Source organism: Nomascus leucogenys, chromosome 4 (assembly GCF_006542625.1).
Source record: "Nomascus leucogenys isolate Asia chromosome 4, Asia_NLE_v1, whole genome shotgun sequence".
Lineage (NCBI taxonomy): Eukaryota > Metazoa > Chordata > Mammalia > Primates > Hylobatidae > Nomascus > Nomascus leucogenys.
The window spans coordinates 96008371-96032381 of record NC_044384.1 but is presented as its reverse complement, the minus strand read 5'-3'; the positions used below and the strand labels follow the sequence as shown (position 1 = coordinate 96032381).

The following is a 24011-nucleotide window of genomic DNA, read 5'->3' as shown; positions in this document are numbered from 1 at the left end:
CTGTGCCCTAATGGGATTCTCTAAATATTGAGATAAAACAAAATTCCTCACCGATGGGCTGCTCACAGCGGCTATGTTGATGACAAGCTCTAAAGGGAAAGGGACTGAGTCATTTTTGACAAGACAAGAGACTTGTTGTTGTGGGGGGGCATTTATTAGCTCCAGCAAAGAGGCTCTGAGAAGAAACTCTATAATCTGACATAATAAATGGCCCAGTGTAAAGCTTTAATTGGTCTCTATTTTGAAGTATTAGGTATAGCCAGCAGGCAAACCTGAGGCCACCACCGGATTTTGTTTTTTTTAAACACCTGAAATTCTCTTTGAGTTGATAGCTGGCTTTTTTTCTTGAAATCAAAGAATTAAGTTCCTAATGGGGATCTTACTGTCACACCTGTCCTAGAAAGGAAAGAGGGCTAGGCGTGGTGGCTCACGCTTGTAATCCCAGCACTTTGGGAGGCCGAGGCGGGCGGATCACGAGGTCAGGAGATCGAGACCATGGTGAAACCCCGTCTCTACTAAAAATACAAAAAAAATTAGCCAGGCGTGGTGGCGGGCGCCTGTAGTCCCAGCTACTCGGAGAGGCTGAGGCAGGAGAATGGCATGAACCTGGGAGGCGGAGCTTGCGGTGAGCCGAGATTGCGCCACTGCACTCCAGCCTGGGCGACAGAGCGAGACTCTGTCTCAAAAAAAAAAAAAAGAAAGGAAAGAGAGTAGAACTAGAACCAGGGAAGTATCACTTTCAAATAGCCTACTGCCTTTGTGGGAACTCAGCCAAGGCCTCTGCCAGGAAGGTCCACCTGGCTTCCTTGCTGGACGGGGTGCAAGGAGATGATCCTGGTTATAACTAGGTCTGGTGTGGGCAGTTTTCAGACTCGCCTCCACCCCTAATTCATTCATGGCTTCTCTAAAACTTCTGAAACTTCAAGCCCCAGGACTTTGCAAAGTTTGACTGCACAAGTCATGAAAGCAAGATCACAGTGTGGAATTTATGATGTGCCCTGAGCCTGGGCTCAACCAAAGCAGATCCTGTTAGCATTTCCAACTGCAGGCTTGGCCAGAGCCGGGAAAAACAGACACATCTGTAAAGGAAAACAATAGGCTTAGGCATGAGCCTGCAAAAGTGGGGCACCGAGCCTCATCAGGGTACTAGTAGGTTTTGTGCTAAGGTCAAGTCCAAACTTTCCCTCTGGAGACCATTCATTCTGTCTTTTATCTCTCCTGCTTCCTGGAATGCTTAGTCCATGGATGAATGTCTCTGTTCAGGTGATGGGGTCAGGTATGGCTATAAACTCTTACATGACTTGTATTTATTATACTCTCTGGGGCCCATTTGCAGGTAAGATCCCCCGCCAAAACAGGAAAGTCCTAGCCAGGTTCAGAAATCTGCTTCCTGCTCTTTTAAAAATAAACGTTAGCTTATTTCTGAGCTGGGATAGAAAAGAGCCAGTATGTATTTGCACCTCCTGCAGATTAGAAAGAGTGCTGATGGCTTCTGTGTTTCCTCTCTGAGGCTCACCAAGGCCCAGTGACTCAGGTGTCAGGAGGTTCTTTGTGCAGATATGGAAAGGAAGGCTCAGGCAGGGAGGTCAGGTAGCTCACCAAAGGACACCTGGCCAGGAGCTGGGGAGCCAGGGTCAAATTCCAGTCTGTCTAACCACAAAAGTACACCCTTCCGACTCCACCATATGAGCCAAGAAGCCACAAAAAGAAGAGTTCGCTTTGACCGCGGAAGACATTTGTTGGTTCTGCTTAGCTCAGCTCTAGAGTACGTTGAACTTGGTCCTGCCTTCTTTCCAAGCTGTTGAAGACCCTGGTTGGAACTAGAAGCTATAACTTAGTTGGGTCCCTCTGGCTCTTGGAAGAAAGGGGTCTTCACATGCAAGTGCAAGCTATTTACGTGGACATGTCAGCAGCACCCCAACACGTTTTAAGATCTCTGAGGGGAAAGGCAGTACCTTTACTTCCTTCATACTGTGCCACGATTCTCAGATGTGGGAACTTAGATATTTCTAAATGAGTAATTATGGAAGGCTCAGTTCTCACTGTTTTGAATGACTGGATTCCTCTGAAGGAATATGCTTCCTGGATTCCCAGAGTTCCTTACGATTGCCAAGATTGTGTTGACTTGTGTCTTCTCAGAATGACTCTTCCCCTCTTCTATCGCACGAGCCACATCTCTGGTTTACTCTTCTACACCCCAGTGGTGAAAGCAGAACTTCATTGGCTGAGGGGGAACACAGTAGGAGATGTCCATATTTTAAAAGACACACTGGGGTGTCTCTCAAGGGAGAGGCAGAGACTGGAGAATCTCTGCAGCCTGGATTGGTTCTTCTCAGCAAGTTCACCTCACTAGGACACGCTGAGGCAGGGCAGCCACCTGAGACCACTTTGCCAAGCCATCGAGAACGTTATAGAAGTTTGGGTGGCCTTTTCCTCCACTTCTAATATAACATCTTTAAGTGCTTCCTCAATTTTTTTTTGCATCGTCATTATAGGGCAAATTGAAGAAACTAGTTTTCTATTTCCTTCAAGCAAAAGTAGCTGTGACAAACTAGTCTTTGGTGCACTGTGCCAGTTCACTCAGCTCAAGGACATCAGATACCCAGCTGAAGATGAGAATGGTCGAAGCCTCTATGTCGGCCAACAATATCGTTGGGAAGCTTAAAATCAACATCTGCTAAAAGCGGAACCATTGCCAGATAACCATAAAAAAAGGGTGGGAGTGAAGACAGGCTTTATTTTCGCTCCTTCATCGATCAGTCATTAACACTTGGCTTTGTTAAACACAGTGAAAATTGTGTTTTTAACATGACTCTGGTTCTGCCATTTCCTTCATGGTAGGCAATCAAATTTCCTTTTGACTCTTCATTTCCTCAGCTGCTTAAAAGAGAAAATGAGGGGAGGCTGAGGCAGGAGAATCGCTTGAAGCCGGGAGATGGAGGTTGCAGTGAGCCGAGATCGCGCCATTGCACTCACTCCAGCCTGGGCAACAAGAGCAAGACTCCATCTCAAAAAAAAAAAAAAAAAAGAAAAGAAAAGAAAATGGGACCACCATATCCTGGCACTGATGCTTCATAGGTTTGCTGTGCAAATTAAACCCAAGAATGTAAATTAAACCACTTTGTGAATGTTACAGACTTAGACCAATATAACTAGACATATCATCCCTGTTGGTAGCATTAACAGTTGATTACTAGTAAAACGAATTATTTGATATTACGGTAAAGCTGAAGGCAAAATGGTGTGTCTAAAAAGGATCTGATGGGGTACAAAATGATTCTTAAATATTTTACAGTCTCCGGGCTGTTCAAAATTGACATTATTAAGATCATTAATAGATGGATGCCCAAATCCGAATTTTTAAAATGCTATTGGTCTGTAAGGTGGTTTCCTGCAATAACAGACTTTGTGAGTGTGTGCAGGGTATGTTTAAAGGATGTTTCCTACTCCCTTTCCTCTGCTGGTCCCTTATCTTTGGAGTGCTGCAAGTGCCTGGAGTGTTGTAAGTCAAACATGATCCCTATTACATCAGTTATAGAAAAAAAGAGAGGCAACGGTGTTTAGCAATATAAAATGGATTTCCCTGCTTCCCGACATTTCAAGTCCCCCACTCTCAGTGGGGGAGCTAAAGTGCTGCCTCTTAGACAAATGCGACTGGATTAAAGCAGCAAGTTGAAAAGAAATCAACCCTCCAATGTTGCCAAGATGCGTTGCATCTGTAAGCTGGAGAGTGCAGGCTATGTCTGAAAAACCCCTGTTGACTCAAAGGATACTGCAACAAATCTCTTAATGTAACCCTAATACTGCAAACAAGGTGTAAAACCTAGACAAATCAGTAAAAGAAAAAAAAAACACCGTACCCCAAATAGAGTAAGACTGAATGAAATCTTCAGCAGGCTCAAACCTCCTTTAAGGAAAAATCCTTTTCTAACAGGAGGATCCTGATGCATTAAGCAGCTCTGAATTTTTCCCATACTCAGTGAAGACCCTACCTGGCAGGGCTTATTAAATCACGTCCTCATGTGCTTACATGCAGGGAATTAACATCACACCCAGATTAAAGGGCTTTGACAATAACCTGCTCATCTGCAAAGCCAGCTTCTCAACTGCTGCGTAACTCTGCCTCCCTTCCTCTCCTGTAGCTCTTAATGGTTGGGTGAGCATGTAACTGCTGGTAGAGGAAGGAGGCAGTTAAATACCTCCCACAACAACAGTTCAGACATTTGTCCCCATTTCCTTCTTTACCTGTGGCCTCACAGAGAGCCACCGCAGGGTTACTCTACAGCTTCTGCTCTTAAAAACAAGCAAACAAATAAACTGCCACTTTTATTTCCCAATGGTGGGAAATCACATATGCCGTCTGGCTCACTTTTTAGTAGTTTTGGGGATTTTTAGTAGTCTCTGAGGGATAAAGAAAAAAGAGACATCTGTGATATCTTTCTATTTCTTAACCTGCTAAACACAGTATCCTCCAACCTACTTGTGAGAAAAGAAGTATTGGGAAAGAGGCAAGTGGCTCTCAAGAGCTATTTCAAAATGCATGCCAGGATATCCTTGGCTGCAGTTCTGAAAGGACTGGCCCAGGAGTGGCAACAGTTAAAATTTCTGAACCCTTCTCCCATGCAATACACATCAGTACCAATAAGAGGTTTCTTCATGGGTTGTTGAATTTGAAGGCTTCATCCCCACATGAAACCACACTCAAGGCTCCTTCCAAGAAGTGGGCCATGACATTAGATTTGCAATGCGAAAAAAAATATATATATATATATATATATATACTGTCTCTTATCTGGGCAAGCTTTAGACATACTAGCTTGGTTGGAAACTGATATTAAAAGCCTAAAACATGTAACTTTTCTTATCAGGTTACTATCATGGGGAACTAAAGATTCCTGTTTTTTTGTATCTTCCATAACTATAGTTTAGTAAGCCCTGATATACGGTGTTAATTTTTCTTCAGTGGAGGAAACATGAAGATATATTTATGTGCACACATACATATATATGTATATATAATGTATATTCAAACATGCACTCAGAGGAAGTTAGGGAGAGAAGTTTCTAGCTAAACATGATCTTGTGAAATTCTTCCATATGTGGAAAAGTCGTCAGTTCATCTGACATAGAGCAATACATACATATATACACACAGGATGCTATGTATACATTTATCCTACATTCATTTAACCTCAAAACATAAAATAAATTCTTTTTATTCCTCCCTAAGCAAAAGCTAGGAATAACAACTCTATATACAGAATTCATCTTCTGGGGGGCAATAGAGCAGGTTGGACCCCTTGCCTGTCTGTCGGAGTTCAAAGGGCTGCACTTTGACTAATCTGCTGGTGAAAGTGCAAGGGAAGCAGAGCATCAATCACAAAAGCTGGCCCTGCATTCAGAGAGGGGTTCAGTGGGAGTAGGGGATCCCATGGCCTCGAGCTGGTGCCCCAGGAGGGGCTGCTGTGACTGCTTCATTCTTCTGTTGGACTGTGAGGCCCCACCAACTTCTTGTGGACTAAACATAAAATGCAGAAGGACAAAAGCAGGTGGGTTTTATGAAAAAAGATCTAGGGCCAGGAAACACATGGGCCTGGAGCTGTCACTTGCCTCCAGCCACAACATCGATGAGGGCCTAATTGCACGGATGGCTGGAAATTCCCCTCTTTCAGGAATGCTCTTATAGGATGCTGACTAATTCTACCTGAGAGCAGTACCCAAGGTTCAGGTGTATGCAGAATGGACAGAGGTAGGAGGGTGAGAGAGCAAAAGCCCTGCTTTTCTTTTCTGAGCCAACTCTACCTTATGGCTCTTTTGCCTGTAGAAAGAGGGGAGAAGGGACATATTTAGGGACCAGAAATCTCAAAACCAAGGCAGTGAGTGCTGCAGCCTCTCTGAAGCAGAGTATAGGTTCAGTACTGTAAGCATCTGCCTATATTCAAGAATCCAGAATCCAAACACAGAAAGGAAAAGCAGATTCCTATCAACCACTATAAATTGGGTCACTGGGATCATTTTACTATATCTTAAAATACAATCTATGTATCAGTTCTGTGACCACAGTTTGAAGAGAAGGCCAAATCTAGGCATGGGTTCTTTAGTAACCAAGAAATTTGATGGCTTATGGCAAGACAACATGTGTCCCAAGTAGAATTCTATGGGAATTTTCAGCAGAAAATGGAAGTGAATATTCAATGCTCTGAAATATGTCCAATGGTACAAACATGCACTTTGGCTGAGAGCCAACACATGCTGGGACCACACAGTCATCAGGAGCAGCAGAGAAAGCACCAAGGATTACTATTTATATCTACAGACAGATTCTGGAAATTACCAAGTAGAGTGGATAATATTTAGGATTAGGGCAATCAATTTCCTAGAACAAGATCCATAGAATGGACAGACACCTTAAAGTTCAGAATGCAAAAGGGAAAACCCAGCTTCTACCACAGAAAAGTCACTCTCTGAAAGTACCCCTAGCACCCTGGCTGATCTGACAGCAGCCCTTAGCAGAATAAAGCATCCTCTGTTTTGCTCTGGGGGCATGGTTTGCTCCAGATCCTTGCATGTTCAGAGGCTCAGGGGAGAGTGAGCAAGGGAATGTGAGTCTTGGCAATCCACTCCCAAGAACCCTGTGACCCAGAGCAGTTCCCCTCCCTCTCTGGGCCAGTCTCTCCACTACTTGAGGATCTCATTCTGGTGATTCCATAGAAGCAGGAGAGTTTGCAATTGGCACAGGGACAGCAGGAATAGAGAAGAGTAAAAGGGAACAGGTAAAATGGGGGGAAATGGAAGGAATAAAGTCACAAAACAGAAGAATGGAAATAAAGACAATGAAAGCTGGGGCAAATGGAAAGAGAATGGATGAGATTATGTATTTTTTTTCTTTTTGAGATGAAGTTTCACTCTTGTTGCCCAGGCTGGAGTGCAATGGCGCGATCTCAGCTCACTGCAAACTCCACCTCCCAGGTTCAAGTGATTCTCCTGCCTCAGCCTCCCAAATAGCTGGGATTACAGGCACTCGCCACCACACCTGGCTAATTTTTGTATTTTTAGTAGAGATGGAGTTTCAGCACATTGGCCAGGCTAGTCTCAAACTCCTGACCTCAGGTGATCTGACTGCCTCAGCCTCCCAATGTGTTGGGATTACAGGTGTGAGCCACTGCGCCCGGCCAAGATGACATTTAATTCACTTTTGGAAAATAAACAAAATAGGATAAAATTTACTACAATTCCATGGGAGAGGGAAAAAGCACATTTGCACTCAAGAATAAGTGGATCCATCATAGTTGTGCAATCATAAATACACGTGGTTGCATAGATGTATCCAAGGGGTTTGCCACCAATGTACAGTACTCAGAGACTTAGGATTTCATCTGGGGCCTGTTGACTTTCAGTTTTGTGACTCTGGATCATTAACAACCTCTGAGTTTCTTTATTTATACAGTGGGGATATTTCCATCTGCCCTTCCTATTTCCCGAAGCTACTATGGGAGCAGTTCATTCAACAGACATTTACAGAATACCTCGTAAGGGCCAGACATGTGTGAACATGCAACAAAGAATCTGAATATAAAATGTGAAATTCAACCAAATTTTTCTGAAATTGATCACATAAGTATCATGTCTCCATGCTCCTAAACTCATAGCCCTCATTTAGAAGTAGGTTTTCTGTAAGTAAAATGTGAAATTTAAAATTTAAATACTATCAGAAAGTCTCAAAGGTGGTCAAAATCCCTTGAGCTCTCCAACACCTATGAGCGAGTATTTCCATTCAATGAAGGAGGAAGAGAAGAGAAGCGTTTTCTCTTGGGCTTTCAAAAGTGGCCACCTATTCTGAGGTTTCCAGCCCCAAAATATTTAGGTTCTTTGCCATTTAGGCCCTTCCCAACTAGAATCAGAGTGGCAAGTGCTTTAACACACAGAAGTACATTTTGCACAAACAAGCAGTGAGATCCAGGTCCTTGAAGACCTAACAACCAACCCAAGACCCAGGAAGAGAAATGTGAGTCCTAGATGCACAAAGCGTAGCCTGCATGGTGCCTGGCATTTTAAGTTGGCTGGAGTGTGGACCTCATGCTGATGCTGTGCTTTTCTTATTCACCAGGTTAGTCTATACCTGGGAGCCGCTGGAATGAGCTTAATAAAATATGACTTTTACTGGGACAGTAAAACTTGTATGATGCCTAGAAAAAGGAAAGTAGAAAGACTTGGTATCATTGATATGTTTTAAGTCTGGGAAGGAGATGCTAATTAATGAAAATGACAGATGAAACTGATGACAGCAGGTACAGAGAACATTTAGGAAAAGCTGAATTTCTACTTGGCTTCGTGAAATCAATCTTGGTAACCTAAGAAAAATCTCTAATGTGTCTCCAGCATGTTTCATTTACTCTTTGGACTTTATTGTTTCTCAAAACACACCAGCAGCTTGTGTCATGGGAAATATTTGTTGTCTGCCCCCATGGCCACTTCTTGATTTGAAGGATTTCCCAAGTCATTATTGGGATTTGTCTAGATATTCTACTCGGACATATTCAATGGCTGTGACCATCCTGGGGGTCACAGCCCACCAGCTATTAAATGCTTCTCTCTCAGGTAGGGGGCTAGATTGTTGAGCTGCCACACTGCACCGACTTCTCTTACATCTTCTCCAGATCTTCCCACCCCCTCAGTAATCCCTCAAGGGCTGCGTATTTATGACTATTCTTGATATCCTGGGTCCTCAACCTTAATGACTCCCTTAGTTTAGATCTACTGGGTTCTCGGTGGGATCACTCATTCTCAGATGTTATTGCCTTTAAGAAGGTATCCCAGGAAATGAATGGAAGAGGCACTTCCATTTTCTGTTGTGCAAAGCAAGAAGCTGCCGGAAAATCCCACCTTCTGATAAAAAATACTGCTGGAAACTGGATCAGTCATGTTATAAAATGGGTAGTCTCTTTTTTCACCTGATACTCTGAGAACAATATTTTTCACAGCACAGATGTTACTTGAAAGAAAAAAGAAATCTACAGTCAAATAAGTCTGGGAAATACTGGATTAAATTAAATTGGGGAGCTTTCTTTCTTATATGACTTTTTAGATCCTTTGATCTGCTAATTGCCCCAGGACACTCGAAGATAGAGTTATAATATGGAGCACTTTCACAAAATTCTTTGCCCAGAGAATCTTTGTTTCAAGGCTTTCTTCATGGGACTAATGTTCTAAAAGTTACTTTGGGAAATGCTAGTCTAGACTTATAATACTTGGATTCAGTTTCTCTTAAGGAGCAAGAAAAATCATAGTGAAGGAGAAAGAAACACGGAAGAAATGGAAAAAGAATATAATTCTGTAAGTACCTGGCAATACTTAAATTGAATGACCTAAGGAAAAATGAGTTTTTCTGGAAAAGTAACAAGGCAACTGACTTTTCATATTTCTCCATTTTCATGTGTTCTGATCTCTTAATAAAGCTCAAGAGGCAATATCAACATTTTGTAGCCCTTCTTCCATAAGTCATCGTTGGTCAAGACTTTAAGGTCACAGGAAGGCCAGGGCTGGAAGATTCACAGAAAGGGAATCAGGAATCCTTGGAAGAGACCTTTCCCCTTTAAGTCAGGTAAGCTAACATGGGTACGTTATGAACATTTAGTTAAAATCTCATCCACATCACCCCATTATCAGGACTCTCATGCTTTCATATGGCTGTCATTTTTCTCCTAAGAAGAAACATATATTCATATGTACCCTGTATATATTAGTGTATGTGGTCTACACAATCAAGTGTAGGGTTTGTAATCAATTGGGAAAGATATTGATAACTATTATCCATTGATAACGATTTTATTCTGGGACTCAGATTTATAACAGTACATACACTGATATATTAGTTGTTGATTACCAAATCTTAAATCTTCAGTACAGGAGAGGGTATCATTCCACTAGACCTGGGATGCCCAGTCAAAAGGGGCATCCAGCTCAGGAGATACAGCCATCTCCAGCACTGGTGCCAACCTACTCTCACACTAGGGTTCCTTGCTTAATCTCTCCTTCTCTAATTAAAAAAGTCTAGCAAAGGAGCCTTACTGACTTGATGACCTCAATTTAAAACCACAAAAATATCCTTGTGGTCAAGGGTATTTTACTTTCACAGCGAACCTCACTGCAGAATAAGTTTCTAAGGTATGGGCCCCTAATTAAGTTGGAGCTACCTTTTATCTGTCTTGTTCTGATTGACATGAACCAGAAAAGGACTGAACAAGACATCAGACGACCTGGATTCTTATTCTAGGACTAGACAGCAAATGCCTTGAAGACAGGGGTTCTGTCCATCATGCTCTTCCCCAAGTGCCACATAGTGGCTGCCATGGAATTAGGTTAGGAACTCAGAACAGGATTCCAGCCTATTCACCCACTTCCCGGGCCCCAGATTTCTCATCCAGAGAAGGCAATGAGGTTAACCGTCTCTATGTCCATGGGTTGCTTAGAGTGTTTACTGAGATGGTGGATGTGAAAGTGAAAGACCATCACCATCTTCCTAACAGTAGCAGTGAGAAACATGTGCCAAAGGTCTCAACAACATGGCTTAGCCAGACACTCTTCAAGGAATGCTAACTCTTCTGGGAAGGACACCACCCTATGACAAACTCTAGTGTCGGTGGACAAACATGAGAGTCAACCAAGTAGACAAGACACCTTAGTTTGTGATTACAGCTCTCTGGAAAAGTAGCAGGAGCCTAGGTTTTGTAAGAAATATCATTCACAAGGCAGAGAGATGTGCTCTAGTGCCTCATTCCCAGTAGAACATACGAGCATGTGTCTCTGTGATGAGACAAGCTGGTTTGTTATCTCAGCAGGTCCCTGGATGACCTACTCCCCTGACTTGGCTCCAAATCCTTCTTTCTACTCTTATGGTACTCTCTGTTTTTGTCTCTCTGTTGGGGTTTGAGTGGGGGAACTCAGGATGGTCTTCTAGCATGTGTGGCTCAGAATGAATGGCCAAAGTGGGGACTGCAGGCTCCCACCAATAAAACCTCGTACTCACCCTATCTGGGAGAATGCCAAGGAGAAAAGGGCAGGGACCAGGAATGAGAACGAGTTGGTTTAGTTAGCAGGATGCCAGGTCTACTGGGGCAGGTAAAGGTGGGGAGGTGGTAGTGGTGGCGGTGGTGATGGTGAAGGGTGATAATTGAATAAATAAAACCAAAACAAAACCAAAATACAGACATACAAGATAATGACATGAAATTGACACCTCTCTCCACATTTCAGATCTCCAAATCAAGAGCAATATTTTGGGAGCTAACATATGAAATCATGCCCTGTCTGTACTTGGCTTCAGAAATCTAGATTTTTTTCTGTGTGAACAGCTTCAGCAATGTTGGGGTCTCTGAGGGCAAACGCTTCCAGGTACAAAAGTCAGGTCAAGCTCAGGGGCTGGGGAGCCTCCTGGTGCTGGCTGCCTCACTGCACAGCTCCCAGGAGAACTTCTAATGCTGTGTCCTATATAAACAGCTCCCCCAGGACTTGTACTCCAGGTGAAATATCTTGGAAACTTCAAATCTTAACTTCTTTGGGATGCTAGCAACAGGAGGTGAAAAGGAAACAGAGCCACGTGAAAAGTTTTAGGAGCATCACAAGTACCTCCTCCCCCAGCAAACAATTAAACTGCCTCTTCACACAGGTAATTCTGACAAGCCCTCACCCTGCCATATCCAAAGGAGTGCATACTTATCCAGATGGTTCTATTTTGTTACCTATTGCTCCCATCTATGGAAATGTATCAGTTACACTAGGATCATCAAAAACGGGGGCAGGGGAGGCAGGAATCTTAGTACAACAAAGTAAGAAATATTGCTCATATTGACTATATTATCCTGCTAGTTTTGCATTTAATTTCCTAATTTCCATAAAATTCACCTTCAAGAGTTTTAATACTAAACACTGTAAATAGTTTTTGCATTTGGTGGGTGAATGTAAATATTGCTGTAAAACCACAGGCAGTTTTGTTTTTGTCAATCCATCTTTTCACATGCTTTACTTAGTCAAGGGAGGAGATAGGGTCCAAATCAAATAAACCAGACTCCTTGACTTCACTGGCTAAAACGCAGGCAAAACGGATTTCTCTCCTTGTTGTTTTACCCCACCATTAATTTGCATCACTAAAGAATTTTCTAGGAAAGTGCTCAGCGAACTCAAGGCTTCTCTGGTTGCCAAGCTCATGGAAACAAAGTGCTTTCTCTTAAAACTCTGAAAGAGACATTCCAAAGTAACCCGCCATGAGATACCGAGCCAGCAATAGACTACATGAAGAAAGGAGGGGAGGAAAGAAAATGCATAACATAAACAAGAAAAGACAAAACCTTAAAGAGGAAGGAGAAAGAAAAACATTTAGATTCCTTGACTGATGGAAATAAATACCAAAGCTATTAGTTTCAGTTCAAAGAACGTATCACTTTATGCTGTTTATTATTTCTTGAGGATTATTTATTTTATCTTAAAATATCTAAAGGGTAAAAGGGGTCTTGGAGGTAAGCAGTGATGAAACTGACCTGGTCCGGAGAGGGCCTGTGATTGGAATGTTGCGACCTCCCAGGAGATCGATGGTGGTGGTGATGGTGGTGGTGGTGGTAATGGTGATGGTCCTCATCATAGTTGTCTGCCATCAACTTCATTCTGTTCTGGGTCTGTGCAGAACAAAAACCAAGGAAGATTCCATCAGGAGCTAGAAGATCAGTCAGAGATTCAGGGCATAATTATAGTACCTCTAGGGATCCCTTTGTTCCTAATTCAGGAATTTTCACTGTTAGTCAAGTTGAAACTTAATAAAGAAAGCACCACGCCATTATCTTTGGTGAAAAAAGCTTTGTCACATCCTTCAAGCTATTATGTTACATCTGTAAATGTTAATGTACTTCCTTCTTGTGATTTAAAAGGGAAAAAATTGACATACTCTAAGGTGCTTTGCTTTACATTATCAAGCAATCACAGAGATCCAAGGTGAGCTTGCAATTGCAACAATTATGACTGAGACTCTAGACCAACACTCTAGAGCAAGCTGGAGATGGAAGTCCTGTGTGAAAAGATGGGAAGGGCTGGGTGGAAACACAGGACTACAGATAAACAATGGTCTCACAAGACAAGGCAGAAAAATCCACTCAAACGCTGCCCAATGCAAAAATACTGATGGAGATGGTTTACTGCTATGATCACTTCTTGGGAAATGGCTCTCTATGGACATTTTAACTGATTTTGTTCCTTGAGGGAACTGAGCAAAAGGTACAAAGTCAATGGGAGAAGAACTGACCACTCTAATTTACAATCCACGATGCCTGTCACATGAGGCAACTTAGAGTCATGGTTAAACCCCCAATGCAATAGAAGTGTACTGCTTTATTATGCAGGGCAAGAAATGGGCCAGTGATGAGTTGGCCTGACAGGCTCTCAGAATCTAGAAAAATGCCTAAAGACCACGGGAAAAAAGCAGACAAAATTATCCAGCTCGGAAAGTCAGGAAATTAGGGTTTGAGGATAGACCTGCCTGGATTCAAGTCCTGGCTCCACCTCTTTGCTGGTTATGTGAACTTAAGAGAGTAAACTGTTTATAAACCTTCATTTCCTCAACTCTAAAATGAGAGGAATAGTGCCTCTTTCCTTGGGGTTGCTGCTAGGAGCAAATGATATGAGGGACTTCAAGTGTCAGTCCAGTAACTGGCAATGAAAGTCAAATGCTGTCATTACTTTAATTACTGCTGTTGTTGTTTGCTCTAAGACATTTCTCCTCCTTTGTATGTGCTGCTTCCTTTGCTTGCAATGCCTCCCTAGCCCCCTTTCTTCACCTTTAACTTCTATGTCTGGCTAACTCAAACTATTTAATCTAGGAGCCTTTTCCTCACCCTGTCCTCGAGGCTGGGTGACATGTGCCTCCTGCGTGCCATGGCTCTATAACCACAGATTTATCCGTCCGTATGTCTGTAGACCTTGAAGCTATTTCTTTCATCTGCCTCTCCCCAGAATCTCGCATAGGGCCTAGCAGATGTAGATATATAATACATGCTGCTGTAATGAGTGACCAAAAGAATGAAGGGGCCATGATTTTGAGGGATGCTGCCATCCTAGAGACAAGCTGCATTTTTGTTTTCAGCAGGGAAGGTCACAGAGAGTTGAGGACATTTCATGAGTTGCCATAACAATCCCACTGGTGGCTCAAGATGACAATGAACCAACGGTACTTTCAGAGAGCCAGAAGTCAGTGGTTGGCAGAGCCTCCAACCAGTTGGAGTTTTATTACGTAATATAAATAATACACTGACAATAAAGAAAAGTCTGGACCTAACATTGTGTATTCTTACAGTATTTTTCACATACAACCTAACTTATTCTCAATACTTTCCCAGGAGCAATTATTACTATCCCCATTTGGCAGCTAGAAAAGTAAGGTGTAGATTTCAGCCCCGAGAGTCTCTTTCTTGACATAGAACATGGAGATTTTCTGGGTCATCCAATTCTCAATCTCTAGGCTTTTTTCTTTGTCTTGCTGCTAGCAGAAAAGGCAAACAGCTCAACAGGTAGAAAGCGCTTTCCCATAAAATGCTTTGATTCTGTTAAGTTTTGGAAACACCTCACATCCCAATTCTATCTGCCAGAGGATGTCTTATGATTTACTCACTCCATTTTAAAAAATGTGTACAACATTTGAAAGGCCCCAAAGTGAATGTTAAAAAAAACTGTCTATATGAATAAAAACAATAAAAATAGAGGGAAAGAACCACTTAAAATTAAATAAAAAATCCCAGGCAACCTCTGGCAGCTGAGAGCATTTCCATCCTTCACTTGTCCACTTAAAGTGTCAGAAGACCCAATGGGCAAGTTACGTCTTGTGAGAAAGAGCAGGTCAATGGAGCTGCTGCAGACTAAGTACTGAGATTCCCCTCAGCCATTGCACATGAGATTCTGAAATTCGGCGTTCACACCTAAAACTCCAGTATTGTCAGGATCCTGTACTTTTGAACTCATGAACTAATAAATCTGGAATTGTTTCTTCTAAATAGAATTCTGAGAGCCTGAGGGGAGCTGTAAGATCTGCTGTGGGCAAGAAGGAAGGGACTCGCTCAAGAATGAAGGATGGAGCCTAAATGAACAAATAATAATTCTGCTATTGTAAACATCGTAATATCCTCATCCTTTGGGGAAGCTCCTGTGATTTTATGAGATTATTTTCTTACCAGCAACAAGCCTAAAGTTCCCTACCTTTGAACTGTATCCCATAAAAGAATGTACAAGCTAAACAAGATGCTATATGCAGTTCTAAATGTGTCTGCTAAAATGAGGTGCTGGAGAGTAGGCATGTCATGGGATAAAGACTGTAAATGAATGATGTCATCTTTCCAATTTGGTGCTGAAATATAAATAAACCACGTTGTTCATGTGAATACCAGATCTGGGGGAAATGTACACAGAGCAATTGTGAGCGGAAGAGGCTTCTTTTGATTAGTCTGGGCTGGAAGAGAAGAGTGTGAAACAGAGATGAAAAATGAGAGTTTGGTCTGATACTCTAGACCGTTTTTATTTATCTTGCTTGTAACATATCCCCTAAACTGTGACCGATTTCTTACCGGCTAGTTGCTGGTGTTCTCTCCTATAAAAACAGTTTGACCAATCTTGATCCTTTAATTGTCAAATTTAAAATGGATCTCTTTTAAATTTTTTTTTTTTAAGTCTGCACTATCTAGCTTCATCCCCACCCAGTTGTATTGGTTTACACATAAACAAGGGTCTGGAAGGACAGGAAGTCACAAATAATACTCCCTAACAGTCAATGAAAGAAAAACTACAGAAATTTGTAACAAGGATTGGACAGGGATACTGTTTGTTCAAATAGCTCTAGGCCAACTTACCAGGTGATCCCATACATACTGGTCCACAGCCCTGTAGCCTCAGATGCTTGAGGTGCCCACTGAAAAGCCTGAAGCAGCAAATCTTCCGGGCAGGCAAAACTGAAAACCCAGGAAAACTAATACAGAGTTGGAGAGGGATTGCTTTCCATAGCATAGCACTTGGGAACTCAGGGACTCATTTAGCGATTCACTGAGGCCCATTTTTATTTCCTTTGCAGTGTCTACCAAACTGCTGACTAGACACCTTTGCCTTTGGCTAACTGTGTTATACTCTTTTTACTATATTACATCATGACTGTGGAGACAAATCTAATCAGATTTCATTTTCTACTTCCTCTTTCTTCCAGGCGCCACCTTATTTCTCTGGGGCCATCGCCTCTTAACAGCTCTCCTGCCACACTCTCGCCTCCCATTGAACACATTCCACAGCCAGAGTGACATCAGATTTCTGTTCCTCCCTGGATTCAAGTTCTTGGGAGGCTTCCGCCACACTCAGGAAAACAGCCTGGGTCTTGGACATGCTTAGGCATCTCTTGCTAGGTGACTGCTAGTTACTTCCACAGTTACACCTCCCGATCTCCTTGTCCCAGCCTTGGGACATGCTGTTCTCTCTCTCGGCCCTGCTCTTCACGCTCTACCCCTTAATCCTGAGTTATACCCATTAGTTCTCTGGTCTTAGCTTCAATGCCACCATCCCCAGAGACAACTTTCCTAAGCCTGCCTCTTCCACTGCTTTCAGCAGAATCCTGTAGCCACCCCCCTGGGTCTCTGTCATCACAGAACTTATCTGAACCAATGGTAACTAACTGCAGGTTCGCTTGGCTTTCTCCACCACTAGGTTGAAAATCTCTTGAGGGAAATACTATGTGTGGATTGCCCTTGCACTCCCCATCTAGTGCAGAGTCTCATGTCTTAGCTGTAAGTAAAAGTGTGTCAAAGTAGATGAGTGTAAAAATGGATGGATGGAGAGGGCACGCAGGCTACTGTGGAACAGATAAGAGGGAAGATGGGAGTCTAGGATGAGCCAGTTGAGTATTTAACTTTTGATGTGGCAGTTTAACTTTTCCTGTTTATTTGTTTTTGTTTGTTGTAATTCTTGGGAGTGGCAAAGGAAGAGTATGTGCATAGCTTTGGAGCTGTCGGGCAAGTTGAATTGGTCTTCTTCAAGAAATATCCCATTCCTTAGCTAATTGGACCCAGTGAAATAATCTACCACCTCCCTGATTACTTGCCTCACTAAGAATAAGGGGTGTTGGGGTGTTATTAGTTTCATTTCTTACTATCCCCTAGTGTTTAGGGGAGCAGGAGCCTGTAGAAAACCTCTGTTAGTGCCAAAGTCCAACATGGAAAACTGAAACTTTATCCATTAACTAAAATATCTGATGAGCACCATCTGTGAAAAGGTGCCAGATACTCCAACTCTTTTGACATTTCTGAAGAGTTTATCCAAGGAGCTCTTGAAACAAAATGAAAATCCTTGATTGACTAGTAATGGACTCAATAGCCTAATGGCAATATGTAGCGATAAACACATCGTATTAAAACTGCTTTTAAAAATATTTTAGCAAGGTGGCAATAACAAACTATGCTTTGATCAGTCATCTGGATCAAATTAACAATAAAACCTTCATGAATATGGTTTAAATAGCAAAAAATATAATAAGATCTGTTGCTATGGGATATGGAGATAATACTGTACAATAGCAATTACAGTTTTATTCTATCAGGCTTTCTTTTCTGTCCCTGTTTCCCACCAGGGAAATCCCAAATGTTCAGGAACTCTTCTACTGTCTTGTTTCCACCTAATCAGAGCAAGGTGAACAGCTCTTGTCGCCAAGTAAAAGATGAGGAAACCAGACAAGAATGGGATAGCTAGGAGAGGAGAGATTTCCTGACCATCCACTAGACTCACACAGCAATGAATCATAATTGAGTAGAATCTAAGTTGCAGTGCTCAGGTCACAGTTGGAGGACAAAATGAAGCCAGAGGATGCAGAAGCTATTAAAGGAATGTGCCGCATTGGGGAACTTTCTGGGAATATGTAAGAATAAATGATGTAAAGACTTCTACTGTGGACACTGTACTGAAATTCACTCAACACTTACTGAACATCTGCAACTGCAATGATGCCAAGAATAATTATGTGCCAGGCTAAGTGTTTGGCCAGCATTCTCCTGCTGAATCCTCACTCCTGAGATGGCTATTCTTGGGGCCGTCTTTTACAGATGAGGAAACTAAGCCCATAACTATTCAGCTAGTGAGTAGAAGAACAGAACTCAAACCCAGGTGTCTGACTCCAGAGTGCTACAGCAGTGTCATGAAGGGTAAGGTCCACTCCAGGTGCAGGGGTGAGGCAAAGATGAATAGGACATGAGGAAATAGAAGCCTGACTATAAAACAGTATAAGAAGAGGAGCAGGAGAGAAGGGTATGGTTTAAATGGATGTTCACAGGCAACAGAGATCCCCTCTAGCTGAGGGCAGAGGCATCAAATAGGGCTCCATGGGTCAAATGCCCCTTGAGTTAAGATTTGAAAGTTGGCTTGGATATAGGTATAAGGAGAGTACACTGCGGAGATCACACAGTAAAGTGGTCCTCTAATCACCTTGAGAGGAAAGCAAGTCAATGAGGGGAACTAGAACACCAAATGTGAGATATGCAAGTGTGTGTATGTGTGCGGGCTTTCTTCATTCCTTTACTGGATGTGGGAAGAGCAGGAAATGAATGTGAGATGAAAATTCACCACCTTATTTTTCAAAATAACATCAACTTGTGGCATTTGGAAGGAATTTAAGACACAGCCACAGCCATATACTCACCCATGTCAAACTGTAACATCTCTAGGAAAATGGGCCAGGCTCTTGGCATCTGTGTGTTTACAGATATCTACACAATCTGCTGCTATAGCATCAGTCCTTCCCTGAGCCCTGGTCTGATCTCCCCAAACTCATTCAGCTGATCCATCCTTCCTGCCCCTCATCTATAGCAGAACAGAACACTGGTCAGACACTCCCTCCCAACTTTGTTAAAGGTGGCTCTCTCTCTTGGTCCCTATTTACAGACAGAAATTTAGTAGATCATCATGAAGGTTTGGCTGGTGTTTTTATACCTACTCATTAAGCACTTTTATTTTATTTTATTTTATTTTTAATTGTTGCACAGAATGTCAGGGTCCCTCCTATATTCTCTTGTTCCACACCAGATCTTATCTGCAGCTTGGATGGACAGTCCTGGATGTGCTGCTGTCTTCCCACCAGGAGCTCATGCATCTTCCTCTGCTTGAGGTCTTGCTTTGGCCACAGGTGCACACTTGGCCAGGGAATGGGGCAGATGGGAAGTGTTAGAGAGCTCATGTCCCTGAAACAACTCTCAAAAACAGCCAGTACCCTGGCCCCTCAGTGGACAATCCTACAGTGTGCCCCAGAATCTCTCACTAGGTCCTCGGCAGTGGGAGCCCTGGTTGATTATAGCAGAAAACTGCCCATTGATGCACCCTTTGTTGGCCTTTTCCCTTCCCTGTATCACTGCCCCATTCTCAAACCATGTTTCTGGAGATCACTTCTCAAATAAACTACCTGCAGTAAAAGCTTGTCTTGGGATCTGTTTTTTGTTTCTGTTTTTTTTGTTGTTGTTGTTGTTGTTTGTTTTTTTGAGACAGAGTCTCGCCCTGTCACCCAGGCTGGAGTGCAGTGGTGCAGTCTCGGCTCACTGCAACCTCTGCTTCCCGGGTTCAGGTGATTACCCCACCTCAGCCTCCAGAGTAGCTGGGATTCCAGGTGCCTGCCACCACTCCCAGCTAATTTTTTTTTTTTTTTTTTTCAGTAGAGATAGGGTTTCACCATGTCAGCCAGGTTGGTCTTGAACTCCTGACCTCGGATGATCCACCCACCTCAGCCTCCCAAAGCACTAGAATTACAGGCGTGAGCTACCTCGCCCAGCTTGGGGTCTGTTTTGGCAAGAATCTCAGCTAAAACCCTAATCATAGTTGAATAATTAACAAGCCTGCACTTAATTTTTGCACAGGACTAATACGCCTGTGACTCCCAGGCTCTTTTCCATGGATACTTATTGAGAGTTCTCATCACTTAGCATGACAGAACTCTCGCCTTCCTTAGGGAAGTAACACCTGCCTGGCACTAATTCAGTTTCAGCCAAACATTCATATTGAGACTCAGACTGAATCAGGATTCCTTGAGTCTCATTTCCTGTACCTAGAAAATGGGCAAGAGAGGGAAGAATGTCTTCAGCATAAACCAAACACCATAGATAGATAGACAGATGCTGATCTACTGCTCCTATTGCACATTTTGTGCAGTTTTTCTTTTCTTTTTTCCTGCTAAAATCAGGGGAGGGAAATTATGTTGCTAAGTTGCTTTCTGTGGCCAGGCGCAGTGGCTCACGCCTGAAATCTCAGCACTTTGGGAGGCAGAGGCAGCTGGGTGGCTTGAGCTCAGGAGTTAGAAACCAGCTTGGGAAACACAGTGAAACCCCATGTCTACAAAAACAAAATACAAAAAATAAGCTAAGTGTGGTGGTGCATGCCTGTAGTCCCAGCTACTTGGGAGGCTGAAGTGGGAGGATCACCTGAGCACAGAAGGTTGAGGCTGCAATGAGCTGTGATCACGCCAATGCACTCCAGCCTAGGCAACAGAATGAGATCTTGTCTCAAAAAAAAACATTGCTTTCTGCTGCCACCTTAGGAACCTGGGGAATCCCCTGAAGGGTTATGGACAATGATTGTAGCCAGAAGCATCATCTCCCCTGTTCTACTGTCAGCCAGTGCAGCCCATGAGGAAGGATTATTTATAGAGAAAGAGTTCTATGTGCTTTGCTCATAATGTTAGGATCCTAACTGACATTGTGAGATGGAGCCACCTGTTAACATAAAAAATAATAACCAATGACTGCTTGGCCCTTGCTGTGTGAACAACACTGTGTTGGCATCATCTCATTAAGTCAGTCTGACATCAACCCTGCAATGCAGTCAGGGGTGGGGGTTGTATTTAAAATCTTTAATAGCTGCTATGACAGACGCAGAAACCCACGAGAACCAAGAGTGACACAGTTGCACATGCCCTGAATATTTGCCTTGGTAGAAGCTTCTTATTACTCCCGCTTTACAGATGAAGAAGATGAGGCTTAGGGATTAAGCAATTAATCAGAGCTCAAATAACTGGTAGATCTGAGGCTCTGACTCTGCAGCCTCCTTTGTAACCAGTGCATCCCACTGCTCAGATCCTTAAGGACCAGCCCCTTCATAAACAAGTCAAGACTGACCTGGGAATGGGCTCTGATCACCCACTCCAACCATAGTTTTAAAGAAAAGCAGCTCACTTTTGATTTTAAAATTCCCTCTGAAAACGATGGAACTCGGACACATTTGAAAATCTCAATGGAGCCCCAAAGAAGTCCATGTTACTGACCATCCCCTAATATAAATTCAAAAGTCATTATGCACAGTCCACACTAGCTTTTAATGCTTCAACCAATGAGACAGCTAACAGCTAGGCTAACACATTAGCAACTGCAGACAACCAAGGAATTTCTAACATCCTGAGCACCATTGCTAGTGGCAGAGTCTGGGGGAAGGGAAAGGCCCTAGATGTTTCCACCACAAAGTTACTTAGTTAAGCGCAGGTCTGTTTAATTAAGTCGTGGGCAGCACATGCTATACTTAGCTTTTAAACACTTGTAAAGTCCTCTTCATTCATTTATCTTACTTGTCACTGACAAGCTCTTCAAGGATTGTAACAGTATGCAGAGCATGAAGAGCCTGGGTAAACAACACATATTTTATGTGGAGTCTAAACTGTTTCAACTCAGAAAGTCAATAGAGGGTCTCTGAAAAAAAACCCCAGACTCTTCTACTAAAGTGTGGAAGCATTCTGTGCATGGTCTGTTAGGAGTTTCTTTGGAAAGTGAACTCCAAATAAAATCCTAATTTTTTAACCCAAAGGTAAAAAGACAAAAATAAATAAATAAATAAATAAAGGGAGGAGTGGAAGAAAGAAAGGAGGGAGAGAATGAAGGAGACTGGGAAGAAATAAAGGAAGGAAGAAAGGAGGGAGAGAGTAAGGGAGGGAAGAGAAAGAGGAGAGAGAGAGAGAGGAGAGGTAAGGAGAAGACAGGGAAGAGAAGACGAGAAGAGAGAAAAAGAAAGGAAGGAGAGAGGAAAGACAAAGAATGTTTGCAGGTGTTGAGATTCAGACTCTATAACTGTGCTGACAAGTGAAGACATCATTTTCATTCCATTCATAATTCAACAAATATTTATTATCACTGGTTTAGGGAGAACCGGCATCATCAAAACAGCTCCCTAAGCAATGAATGGGCAAAACAGCCTCGGGGTATGGCCTAACAGAATTGGCCAATAGGCTAGAAACTGGAGCGTGAACATTCTAGTAGAACTCTAGGAGAATGTGAGATTCTAGGAGCATGTGAGGTTGAGTAAAAGCCAGCAGTGCCCTCCGCAAGAGGCTGTGAGAGTCTTAAACAGGGCTATGAAGAGAGGGGTTCACATACCCTTGGAGGCAAGATAATTCACAGGGAGTAAATGAACTGCTCAACAGTGATATATTTACTCTAAAATATACTAAAACAAACTATAAAAAGCACATCAAAGAGAGGTTTCATAGAAATTATGTTTTAGGATGTGGAAAACACTGTGAAGGTAATCCTCAAAATGTCTGAAGCTTGAGACACCACCATCAGAAGCGAAGGGTAAAGCAATGGAGAACGGACTGGGCAGGCAGAGGAGACTAGAAACTCAGGTCAGCCCAGAGAGAATGAACATGTCCTGAGAACCGTGGGAGGATGGAAGGACACTCTCCTTCAAGGGCTTTGACCTTCACGCAGAAGTGGAAGCAAATGCAATCTGGGCTTGCTCCCAGTTCTAAAGCAGAATGGAAGGGCATAAACCTCCCAGCACCTCACCTCCTTCAAAACAAAACAAATGACCCCCAAAGGGGGAGAGAAGGGATGGGGTGAGCCATGCAAAACATGTGGTGGGGCTGTGTTGGCCAGCACCGAGCACAGTTTTGACCCCAGGAGGCGTGGAGACAGCCAGGAGAGGCTTGGCAGCTGGGAGGGAGAACGAGACAGGGAGAGGCAGCCAGGCCCTTGGAGGGAGAACAAATCGCTCTCCCCAGCTGGTCTCACGCTTGGGTGAGACAACTGGAGAAAATGTAAACATGCTCATTAGCAGTTTTCCAATCAGTTGAAAAACAAATGGGAAGAGAAAAATGGCAGGAGATTGTTCCAAATACCAACTCTCTGCCACATCTCCTCAGGTGTTTATCTTTATCAGAGTTGCCCGCTGTGCTGTCCTCCCTTTTGTCTGGATCTCAACACCCTTACTAGCTTTACACGGAACACTTGGAGCTCATCCTAACTAGGGTCGATTTAGTTCTATGAGGAGTCACATACTCCACTCAGGATAGAAGGTCTCTGTGGACACCCCCCGAGATGCACAAACAAGACAGGGACATCATTTGCAGGTCTCCCCACAGCCTCGTCCAAGCTGATATTCTCTCAGTACATGAACATGAAAACTCCTCAATAACCCCTACCTCTTCTCCTGCGATAACTCACCCCCCAAAGAAGAGGCAAAGTGGAAATTTTGTGAATCTGACAGAAATCCAATTTCCAGAAAGGATGAAGTTACACTCAAATTTCATCTGGAAATGTCTACTGTGTTGAGTCATATGGTTTTTTTTTTTTTTTCCCCTAACACATAAACTTGAATTCATTGAATGGGTACATTTCAAAAAACACTTTCTCTTAATCACCTATTTAAGGTCGAATCCAAAAAGCCTGGTTGTCTGTGACCCTGAAGTTGAAATAGCTTAAGTACAAAATGTCCAAATGTATTTAAACTTGAATCTGAACAAAAATAGATACTAAAGTACGTAACTGATGTTTCTTGATAGTACTAGGAAAAGGCGGGTAACTTGAAAGCTGGGGAGACCATCTCGTAGACTAGAGAATTTTAGAGCTATCTCAAATCTCTCCCCTACAAATAAGGACTTGCCAGACAACCCAAATTCATAAAATGTTAATACTGGGCCACATCTTCAATTAGTGAATCCGAGCTTACTGCTTTACAGAGGGGAGACTGAGGTTCCAAGAGGGGGA

At 42.9% G+C, this 24011-nt stretch overlaps 1 protein-coding gene across 4 annotated transcripts in view; it reads right to left on the bottom strand.

The window, feature by feature from the left end:
* The window catches only part of ERC2 (ELKS/RAB6-interacting/CAST family member 2), a 987712-nt gene that overhangs the window by 185502 nt on the left and 778199 nt on the right, over window positions 1-24011 (bottom strand). For all 4 annotated transcript variants that reach the window (XM_030811582.1, XM_030811583.1, XM_030811584.1 and 1 more), the window contains one exon: window positions 12534-12668. In XM_030811582.1, coding sequence (XP_030667442.1) covers window positions 12534-12668 — 135 coding nt within the window. The remainder of the gene's footprint in view (window positions 1-12533; window positions 12669-24011) is intronic.